Raw genomic sequence first — 12386 nt, 5'->3', positions numbered from 1 at the left:
TTTGTGCAAGCGACTGAAAAAGTAGAATTCAAATGCGAGTGATTCATTTTCAAAACACGATAACAGAGTAAAATATACGAACTTTTTGACAAAAGAAAAAATATTTTCACGAAGTCGATATACTCGTACTCATCTTTGTCGACGGATATTAATTTTTCCGCCTTTCAAGTGTTATCTATACTTTTATACCATATACTATGGTTCTTTTGATACGTATTATTGTTAGTTAAAAACAGCTATTTCTACCGTAAAACAATTTTTTTAACGCTTTACTAGTTCATGCGCTAATGGGCTAAGAAGACTAGTTTTATTTATTTCACTTTATTGCAAATTGTGTGGACTTGCCGAGCTAATATTTGACTGATGCCTTGTTTGATTTCCCCACTCTGAACATAAAACATAAAATTGTTTTCGAATGGCACCCACCATTCGGCATTCAATATGTGCCAATCCAACGAGTGCACTTCTGGATAATATTGATGCAAGCACCTAACTCCATATTATTGAAGAATAGAGCAGCTGCTAATAATTCGAGAACTAATATAGATACCATACATGCAGAGTAGCGGGTTCACTTATATATGAAGAATAAAGATCTTACAAAGTCGTTCCGAAACAAATATCCAGCTTCACATGGAAATATCATACGAACAGATCAATGGACTATTGGCCATATGGACGCTGGATTCAGCACTCCACATACAAATTTCTATAGGAGCTGTGCAGAAGAGCAAGATATAGAGTCCATTAGACACTTCCAGTACGAATGCTTGCTTTAAATTCTTGGTGAATAAATTCTTCGAAGACCGCAGTGGGTTTCTGTGGTTCCCCAATGAAGCTTTCTTTACGAGCAGGAGGTCAAATTTAGCTAGTTAGTTAGTCTTAATGGACCATAGTGTACTACCACCTCTGATGTTTTCTATTGACTGGAAGTCTCCGTGGACTACAACTCCAGACTTGGGAACCTACTTGAAACACTTCTAAAAGACAGGCTAAATTATTTCCTACGTAATTTTTTCCCGCATCGTATGAGTTCCGTGTTTTCCCAGTTGTTGATAATTTCGTTTAGAAGGGCTTCAGTGAGCCCCCAAAATGGTATGTATTTTTTCAAGCTTGGCATAAATCAGAAACATTGGGCTTTTGCTAGCCAAAGTTCCTCCCCTATATTATTCAAATATTTCAAATCTTGTTTGTGACGCCTTAATTTAAGTGACGTTATTAAACTAAATAAGTTTTGTAGCTGATGATATGCGTCTACCATATACTGGGTGGCTCATCTAACGCTTGAAATTTAGAATAACTTGGAGTAAGTAGCGAATATTTTTTTTTTTTTTTTCAAAGTGTGTTTTATATTTCAAAGTACAATCTTTACGGTTAATTATGGAATAATATTTTATTTGAATTATTTTTTGCAGCCTGGCTTTGCAATACTAAATTTAACGACTCACATTTTCGACTGTATGGAGCTGTATGTGATCGGTGGCTGCAATAATTTTTGAGAGTGTCAATCGATGCTGAATGATTCTTGAATGGCTTCCTAAAAAAAATTATTTAACGAAGTCAAATCGTTGCAGTTCCCAATAGATATCAACAAAACGGTGATTTTAGTCTAACAGTGTCGCATTATATGCGTACCAATATATTTTAGTACAATCAGTTACCCAAGTTTCGAGCATTAGATGGCCTACCCTGTATATAGTACATAGTATACAAGCATCTATAAAGACACTTATCAAAATTCAAAACAGTTTCAGTATACTTTAATCGAACAATAACTTTTCTACGCTTACCAGCTGGTTTCTCAGTGACGCGTTGAAATTTCATTCAATGTCTGGTAAAATACCGATAACAATACAAATATACAAGAAAGAATTAAATAAAAATATCAATTGGAAGAATGAGTCATTAGTCAGTACGTCTCGTTTCTTTATATGGTTTATAAATGTGATTTTGTACTTTATATTAGGTTGTGTGGACATGAAATTGCGGTACAGTTTATTTGGAAAATAAAGTAATGGTACAGTTTTCATAGAAGATTATATGTAGATCATATGTAGATCTTTCAGCAAAATTTTCAACCTGGTTATTGGCCACGATTGCGACCTTGTGTATGACTACCAATCAGTTTATGGAATCGATGTTCACTATGATCAAGAAACACCAAGTTATTGGAGAAGAATTTTTCATAGCGGTCGACCCTCAGCAAGAGGTTGACACTTAGTTAAAAGCTTGAATGGAAGCATATGGAAGGCCGTACAACAACAACAACAACAACAACAAAATTATAAAAATTTAAGCAAATTTGAGCAACTTCATGGTATCACCTTTTTACACTAAAATGAAATGAACCACAAAACTGAAAACCAGAAAAAGAATAAGAATCTATGTAAAAATTTCGAAACTTTTTTGAAAATTTAATTTCTTTCTTTTTCTCTGATTATTTCTCTTTTAAAATTGTATAAAGTTCCAAACGTTAAAGTATGTTGCTTTTGCTGTAGTATGAGCCTTATTTTTATACAAAATTAAGCTTTAACCAAAACAAAAAACCAAAAAATGTAACCAAAACTTTTTTGACACTCTGTCACTCTCTCTACCAGCTTCTCATACACATCGACTAACATTCGGAATCGATATAAAATTGTAATATACTACCCTTCATTTGTCGGGTAAGCAGCTGAACCAAATCCCAAGCAAAGGATCACCACAATAGATATGTCTTTTTTTACGTATTTAGGAATTTAGAATTTAGTAAAATTACATCGAAAAATTTCCTTTTTTCTAGAATTCTTCTAGAAAGTTATGGTAGCTTATTGTGTCGAGACATTCATTTCTGGAGTTCAGTTTTGCCTAAAGCTTCCGCTAGGTGGCACTGTCGTACAACAATATTAGCTTTTTTTATGGTTTTTCACTGAAGAAATTAATTTTTGATGTTTGTTTTATTATCAAATTTATGATAGACTCATATCAATAGTTTTGTTAGGAAACTAGCATTATGTATTTTAAAACTCTGCTTTTAACCCATTTTGTATCACCCTGATGTTATAAATAATTATGTGGTGGCCCAGTATTATTGGCCATTAACATAATTCGAATGATTTGTTTTTTTTTTGTTTTGTCAAATATGCACATTTCAAGAACTTAACCCGCGTCTGCTTATTTTATTCAAAGCAGCTAAAATGTGTTTCTAACGCTCTCTATTTAATAACTTCGAAGGAGAATTGAAATTTTGACCCGTAGCTCCTCGAGAGAGATATTTGATATGAATACTTCATGTTTTTTTAAAACATTTGCTGAAGAGTTTAAATCAGATATAGTACTGAAAGAAAGATTCTGAGAAAAATATATGGACCTATGCGACTTGAAGACGTTACTTACCACATTCGGTACAACGACGAGTTAGACACATATATCAGGGATGCAAATGTAATCAGATACATCAAAGTGCAAAGGATTTGATGGTATGGTCACATCTTACGCATGAGCAACGACAGAACTCTAAAAAAGATCTTCGAAACAAATCCATAAGGCGACAGAAGAAGGGACCAGCCCAGAAATAGATGGTGAAATGACATCGAAGGTGACTTTGGAGCCATGGGCATATCTGATATCATATGAAAAGTTGATGACTGAGTGACGTGGAGGTGAATTGTAACGGAAGCAATGGTTCAGCCCGAACTGTGATGCTATGATGATGATGATGATGATAACACTTAATATACTATATATAGTGCACCTGTAATAAAACTTAATTAAATTAAAAAAAACAAGTAAAAACATAAACAAATAAATAAAAAATTTAAATTAAAATAACAAAAATAAAAAAATAAGAAAAAAACATAACAAAGTAAATAAAAAATTAAATTCAAAAATAAGTAAAAAACATAACAAAATAAATAAACAATAAAAACAATTAGAGGTAAACAAATAAAATTAAGTACAAAAAAAAATACAAAATTATAATTAAAAAATTAAAAAAAGTTAATTTAAAAATACATAAAATAAAAATATTAAAAAAAATTAAAATAAAATTATAAACAATATAAATAAGCAATAAAAACAATTAGAGGTAAAAAGTAAAATTAAGTACAAAAAAATAAAAAAATATTTAAATAAAAAATAAAAAAAAATTAAAATAAAACTATAAATAAAAAAGACTGCTTTAAATTTGCTTACCGATCTGTTGTGTTGCATTTCATAGTGGTCTAATAAATATAAAGATACAACAATCAGTGAATTTTATAGAATCGACGTTTGAATTCTTTAAGAGTTTTTTTTTAATTCGGTAACCTTTCATGGCAACATCAACTTAACCTAACAAAATTACCTATTTATATTTCAAAGCTTCAAATACATATTTTGCAATTCCAAACTTTTTATTGATATTTTTCAGTTTTACAAAAACTATCCAAGTAAAATTTCGAGAATATTTTAAAACTGCTTCATATCAACCGTTAGTCAGTTATGCCGCATGTAGGTGACGCAACAGTTGGTAAATACCATCACAAAGACTTCTTACGAGTATTGAAGTTATCGGCATGCATTACACGGGAAATCACATAGTACATACTTGCGAGAGACGTTTGAAAAGTCCGTGCAAAGTCAGAGCGGTGGCACTACTGGTGCGTATCGAGGTTATGTTTAGTTAGTAGCATCTCTTGGGAGAACATACACCAAATTTCAACCAGTTCGGTCTATTTATTTATGTTTGGTATTTGTTTGAATGGAGGAAGTCGAGTGATTTAACTTTTCCATCACGGCAACGCAGCAGCTTTCTCCTCAGCAGTTGTGCTCGCAAAATTAATGGAAATAGGGTTGCAACTCGTGACACTTACCCTCTATTCTCCAGACTTGGCTCGCTCTTATTCCCTACTATTTGTCCCCTAATTTGAAGAAATGACCGGCGCGAAAAAGATTTTATTCAAACGAGGAGGTGAATGCACAAAAGAATGGCTATTTTTCAGACCTGAACAAATTTTATTAATCGGAAGGGATCAACAAACTAGAATAGCGTTGAACGAAGTGTAAAAACTTAAAGTAAACTATGTCGAAAAATAAAAAAAAGGCTTACCCCAAACAATTGAGCAGTTTTTATTTTTGCACGGATTTTTCAAACAACCCTCGTATGTATGTATGTATATGTATTTATGTTTCAAGAGGGATTTGCAAAATGTTTTAGTTTATTTTAGTAATTTGAAGTGAGTAAACTTCACGCTTTAAATCGGCGAAACGGTTTTAGTCCAATAAGAACAAATGCATGGGAAACTCAGTGCGAAAAACATTAGCCTAATAATAAAGTAAATTAATCGTGTTCGTGAATTAAAAACAAAACAGCAACAAACAATTATATCTAAAGCCAGAAAGTGTTTAATTATCAAAGAATGCCAATAAGAAAAAATAAATAAACAAATAAAATATTGTATAAAAATTAAAAAAATAAAAACAAAAACAATATAAAAAATCAAGTAAATACTTAATTAAAATAGAAATGATTTGGGCGATTTCTTTAGTTAAACACCTCTTTTGGTGTGCTAACACGCTTGGCTTGGTAAGTAAGTAAGTGAGTGAGTGCGTGCGTATGTGCGTGGGTTTATTTGTGGACTGTGACCGACTTTACTGATAACTTCAAATCTGCTCTAATTCTCAATTTATTACGAAACTAACAGTTTATTTATAACTGCTCATTTATTTTACTATTCTGCTTTGTGATGTTGCTGTTAATTTTTTGTGTGAAAATATTTACAGGTCGTTGGTTTGATTACGGCCTTAATTTGCGTGATCTTCATGGATTCCGTACAGAATACGCATTTGATTTATTGCCTATTTGGCTTACTGGTGGGTCTGCTAACGGCTGTGGCAGCTTTGGTGGGCTATAGCGCTATTAGTCCACCGAAAACAGCGATGATGTGGTTGGTAAGAATGGGAATGTTGCTTTAAAAAGTACATAAAAGTACGATATGTAATTAAAACTTTTATAAAAATAACTGCATACCGTACACTTTGCATGCAATTGTAAAAAATATAGGTATACATAATATAGGGGGGTCCAAATATAGGTATCTGTAAATCTTAACTTGCAGTCGGCATCATAGGTACCTCCATGCAATATTGTTAATTGCTTTACGGCTGAACATGTCTTGAAAATACTACAAACTTATTTGAAAAAAAAGAGTGCGAATTGTTCAAATTACTTTATGTCGCCTTTAAAAGGTAAATGTTTTTTTATGAGCAACCTTTTGGTAGCAGAAAAGCACCCAGAGATTTGCCGGAAAACGGCCTCTATGAGATTTCTGTGAGAAAAAACTACGTAATCTACGCATATAAATCAATATATCCGCGAGCCTCTGGGATTTATAGCATCAGTAAACTATTAAATTTGAAAATGTTACTAGAAACGATGATTTGATTATAGAGTCATAATTCCCGACTTTTTGTGCGCGTATATTTAAACAAGCTAGCGCAGCGGGATGCTACACCATCATCGAACAATCGATATATTGCGCATTGAGTTTAATAATTGAATAAGAGTTGACTTGGTGACAAATTTGTAAAGATCAATGTTATGTAAATAGTGCAAAAGTGATTCAATCCAGTAAAATAGAACCAGAAGTGTCATAGCGTATCGAAAAAAATGGAGTTGTTTTTGAAATGAAGACATTTTATTTAATTTTTTAAAAAGAGACGGCAAATAAACCACTGTAAAAGGTAGGAGGAAAATAAACTAGACGTACTATCAGATAACACGTTCACGCTGTAGTCATTGACAAATTTTTACCCGCCGTCGATTTTATCCATTCGCTTTGGTGGTAGTGATATAGACAGGCTATCTTAGCGCCTAAACCATCACATTAGTCTCCAGAAAGCATATGATGGGACTATTCTTAGAGGAGAGGAGTGAACTTCAAAATCGTAGTCCCGAAATCTTATTTCACCGATTATCACTATAATACCTACCGCGCGTTCAAATTTGCATTTGCGGGCAGAAGAACTTTGAACTGAGCCCAGCTGAACTTACTAGAGAAAAGATATTAGCCAAGGCTAAACTTTCAGTGTGTAGGAAGTCCTCTTTGGAGGCAACGAAATACAAAAAAAGAAAATTATATGTGTTCAAAATGCGCTGTGGGTACAAATCATCAATCATCTGCCGTCCGGAGGCGTCGTGAAAGATACACATCACAAATTGGAAGAGTTTACACCCTTATATTATATACTATATATACAGGTATACATAGTTTTCCACTGTAATCTACCCCAATGTCGGTACTACCCGGTACATACTCGGATGAATGCTAAATTCTTTCTGATATGCAAGCTGACTGTGGGCTGACATGACCAACCAGAATCTTATAAAGGCTGGCACACAGCATCCACTCATGGCGTAATCCGGACTTCAAAAATTCATTCGTTATAGGGATCAGTTGTTCGTCTCTGGGCATGCCATTTTAAAAGAATTAGCTCTAACCCTAAAGAGGGTACGCATAAAACTGCTTTAATTTCACTTATATTGTTATCCTGTGTTTGTAACAATACAAGCATCAACATCTTCGTCATTTGCGACTACCGAGTCAATCCACTTCTTCTTCTTCTTGGCAATATCTTCGGCATACGCCAACAACTGTACGCTCTTATAAAATATTGTGCCTGAGCGATTAAGTTCTGCGACTAGTACGATACTCTCCAATATCAGGTTAAAGAAGTCACACGACAGCGAGTCACCCTGTCTCGTTTGGTATCAAACGGCTCTGAGAGATCCCTCCCAATTCTGACCGCGCTGCTGGTATTGAACAACGTCATTTTGCATAGCCATATTAGTTCTGCGAGGATACCAAATTCACACATCGCGGCATATAGGAAACTCCTTTTCGTGCTGTAGAATGCAGCTTTAAAATCGCCAAAAATATGGTGCGTGTCGATTCTTCTTTCATGGGTATTTTCCAAGACTTGGGGTATTGTGAATATCTGGAGCTGATGCATGCACCTTACCAGCTTCTCGTCACTATGTTTGAATAGTTCAGCCGGCAGTCCACCGGCTCCCGCGGCTTCAATCCACTATTATCATAAAAAGACCGACAAGCAATGCATGCCATGTTTAATGCCGCCTCCAAACGGCAGATGTTTATGTTTTATGAGGAGCTTTTTCGTAGCAGAAGGAGGCTTAACATTACCCGCCACTGGACCACTATTTAGTTTGAAGTTCAATGCGCCTTATTACGCTTATATAATATCATACAATTATAATAAAGGTACCTATGTATAAAATTATTAGAAGCTTATCGTATGGCTCACTCACATAAAAAAAAATATGAGTTATATTCAGTGCTGTCTTCTTAAAAAATATAGGTCAAATACGTCAAGGCGAATTCGAGAAACGACAAGAGCACCAAGAAGTTATTACGTACACCCTTTTTGAGTGATTGGTCGAGCTCCTCCTCCTATTTGTGACATGCGTCTTGATGTTGTTCCACAAATGGAGGAAGAGATTACAACCAAATTATTTGGTCCAATAGCGAAAGAGGGAGATCCTTACCATATCTCAAATGGACCTTCTTTAGATTGAGTACTTGAATACCCTAAATATTTACCTTTTACTCTTTAGCTGAGTTGCACATGCTGTATATACAAGTACCACTATTAGATACATATGTCTAGAATGAAACTGCATGCAAATTACATTATTCAATTTTATTTCTTTGAAGTATTGCGCTTTGTTTACAATTCTATTCATCATCCAAATGTACATTGTAACGCATTTCCAAGCGAGAAATATAGTTACTGCTACAGTAGAAGACATTGAGTTGCTTTGGGAAAGGGAATTGGTGAGCGAAGGTCCAATGGCCAGTATTGAAAGTCGGGTAAGTGCAAAAGTCAAAGTAAATAAATTTAAGTGAGTTCTGAATGCAAAAAAATATGCCGCCATAAAAAATTAGAAGTTTAGTCAAACAGCTTTTTTTCCACAAGCTTTGTATTCCATAAAATATATAAATTGACTTTAAAATGCTTCACGATTAGTGAATTTCTACAAAAATTAAACTGAAAATAACACCTAAAATCCATTTTGTTGTTAAAGAAAGATTTGGCCTGTTAAATGATGCCATTTGAGTGCTTAATGAATTAAATGATTTTAAGCATAACCATTGTTTTTGTTTTGTTTTGCTTATTTTTTATCTCACATTTGCAGTTCCACTGCTGTGGTCTAAATAATTACAGTGATTACACGTCTGCGAATATGCCACTGCCTGCCAGTTGTTTTTATACGGAAAACGACGCCTGGATTTACTACACTGATGGCTGTTTGGAAAAAGTGAAATTCGCCGCTTATCGGGCAAGTAATGCGTTGACCATCGCTGGATTTCTTCTGACCGCGACGCAGGTAGGCATGCAAATACTTATGTACAGGGTGGGCCAAATAAGACCTACTAATGTCCATACTAAGGTCCATAGTTTGCCTAGCAGTATGCGCAGTTGCTCCATCTTGTTGAAACCACAAATTAGGATAATGCTCCGCCATTGGCCGCAAACAGTTTTCAGTCAATGTTCTATAAAAAGCTCCTGAAGCGTTTCATCCTCATTTTCGAAGAAATATGGACTGATAACTCTAGCGGCCATTACACCGCACCAAACAGTACATTTAGATGGGTGCAACTGATGTTGGTATGTTACCCTTGGATTTTCAGAGCCCCACAATCTACAGTTTGGTTTGTTGACATAACCTCATAAATGGAAATGCGCTTCATCCGACATCAAAACATTATTTAAAAAATCAATTTGTGTGGCTTTGTGTTGTACTGTAGGGTTCCATAATAAATTTCCAACAATTCAATTATAACATACAAAAAGAGAAAAATAAATATGTCAAAAAATAAAAAAGTTATTTGTGCTTAACATTAGTAGGTCTTATTTGGCTCACCCTGTGCATACATAGATGTATTTACATAATTAAAAACTGTATTTTTTATGTATTCTTAAGTGGCATACAGGGGCACACTATTTTTTTTTTTTAAATTTGCAGAAAAGTTTACATTCATTTTTTTCTAATGATTTTAAGTATCAAATTGTCGCTTGCACCCTTTATTGGATGTTTGGTCGAGACCCTCTCCTATTTATGGGATGCATCCTGACCCGTCTCCGAACGGCAGATATTGTTTTGTGATGAGCTTTTTCATGGCAGAAATACAATCGGAGACTTGTCTGCCGAAGAGCGACCGCCATTTGAAAAAAACTGTTTTTATGAATTGGTGTTTTATGCCCGGAGAAAGTTTGTATATACAGTAGAAACTCGATTCTTGCACGTAATGAAAACCGCGCTCGGTGTAAGTTTCGCGGTTGTTGCAAGTATTGAGGCATTTTTTTTAACTGACAGCAATCCAAATCATTAATTTTTACTATATTAATCCAATACATTTTAAATCAATAAGTTTCATCTGAAATCAAGAGAATATTCGATTTTGGCTTCTGAGCCTCTGCAGCGTCGTAATATCGTTTAAGCAAGCATTGTTTGCTGTGCCCAATCTAAGCATATATTGAATGCTCGATTTCCCAATAACCATTATTTATACCTTATGATTTCCACCAGCATTTGTACAAGCAAGCAACGTTATTATGCCCCGGAGCTGAAGCTTTTTTTGAGCGCACAAGAGTTTTATTGGGTAAGAGCTTCCAAAATAAGTCAGACTCATCGGCATTGTATATCTGCTCTTTTGTCAAACTCATTCTTATTTGCGCAAATTTGTAGCCATCGTATTCCGTAGACATCTTTTCACAAGAAGCATTGGAGGGAGAGAAGAAAGGGTATAAAGGGATACTAAAGATGATAGAACTAAATAAATAAAAAATATAAAAGTATATAAATATAATAATAAATAAAAAATCACAATACATATTTTACAGAGTTAGTCTTTTTATTTAATAGTCACACCACACGAAGCGCGGTTCCCCCTGCGAACTCATAATGGCGAGAAAATAAACGATTACCCCAAATTTGTGACTGACATAACTCGAGTCTTTGTTCTTAGACGTTTTCGAGAAAGCGACCTGGCATCGTAAGGTTTGAAATATTCGTATATTTTCCGAATTAACACCTATGTACAGCCGGGATGACCGAAAAAAGATGTTCTGATGTGGAATTTTCAACAGACATGGTTTTTAGCGACCTACTTAGGCAAATTATATATTTCCTCCTCTGTAAAAAGCCTAAAGTAATACCTTGATGAAGCACTGCTGAAATTTCCTATCTGGTGTGGATAACTGCCATATAAATAATGATACATTTTTTCATATAAGCAGTGATTTTACTGGGGATTGCTAGATGGTGGACAGTAAACAAAGGGAAATGAAGGACGACTCTATTTCGAACTTAAGAGAGACTTCGAAAGATGGAATGTTTATTGCAGAATCGGCGATGTTTCCTTTATGAAATATATTTGAAGAGGACTGGCTGATTGCTGAATGGATTATTGATGACCCAAATTGAGAAGTTATCAATTTTTTTATGCTTTCGTGCTTTCAGCGCATTTATATTTTTTATTTATATTGTTTCGTAGCACTTCTAAAATGTCGGCATCAGCTGCTGTAGTTAGATTATAAATCATAAAATGTTAGTAAATTTTTTCCCAAGGTTTTCTTTTTCCCTTTACTCAAATGTGGTATTTCTACTACGGGTAACTAGTACACCAAGCCTCATATACATATGAACGTGTAAGCGTTTTAGATCTCGTTAGTCAACCTCAGTTCTCACCAGTTTCTCTTATCGGAAACATCTCACTAGTCCCCCGTGAATATATTGGCGCTACATGCTTCGAAACTGGTCGGCTTGCTTTGTAGCTGGTCGGCTTGCTTTGACAGCTTTTTTCCTTGTTTTTGTTGTGCCCCCTTGCACCAAAAAACTTAAAAGAAACTTAACCTAAATCAGTCACGTTTGTACTCCATCATTATTACTATCTCGTTGAAACGTATGAACAGATTCATACTTTGATAAACCTTTTCTTTTCTTTTTCTTTCAGCTGCTAGCTTTAATATTTTCAATCACACTCACTTTAATATATCATCGAACAGGAGAGTATGAAGAATTTTAATAATATAACTAATATTTATTTATTTTTTTTCAAGTTTAGCATTTAAATTTAACTATAGGACTATTAATAAGTTCGTGCGGTTTTTTTTCGAAATTTGAAACTTTATTGACGTAAAATGGTTACAAATTTAATATTCAAAGTATTGTCCATCGCTTACTACTACTTTTTCCCATCTTTCTGGCAATTCACGGATTCCCTTTGTGAAAAATTCGGTCGGTTTTGCCGCAATCCACGAATCGATCCATTTTTTGACTTCATCGTAATTACGGAAGTGCTGGTCAGCCAGGCCATGTTGCATCGATCGGAAGAGATAGTAAT

The 12386-nt window shown here is 34.4% G+C and overlaps 1 protein-coding gene across 1 annotated transcript; it reads left to right on the top strand.

Annotated features, from left to right (window-relative positions):
• Window positions 1-5199: 5199 nt before the first annotated feature.
• On the top strand, window positions 5200-12118 carry LOC129244890 (protein late bloomer-like). The gene is made up of 5 exons (XM_054882787.1): window positions 5200-5545; window positions 5743-5910; window positions 8694-8849; window positions 9176-9367; window positions 11997-12118. Exons 1-5 carry the CDS (start codon window positions 5486-5488, stop codon window positions 12066-12068), a joined length of 648 nt encoding a protein of 215 aa, XP_054738762.1. The 5' UTR covers window positions 5200-5485; the 3' UTR covers window positions 12069-12118.
• Window positions 12119-12386: the final 268 nt, after the last annotated feature.

Source organism: Anastrepha obliqua, chromosome 4, assembly GCF_027943255.1.
Source record: "Anastrepha obliqua isolate idAnaObli1 chromosome 4, idAnaObli1_1.0, whole genome shotgun sequence".
In the NCBI taxonomy this organism is placed as follows: Eukaryota; Metazoa; Arthropoda; class Insecta; order Diptera; family Tephritidae; genus Anastrepha; species Anastrepha obliqua.
Note: the sequence above shows the minus strand (reverse complement) of the source record. Positions and strands in the feature narration are given on the sequence as shown.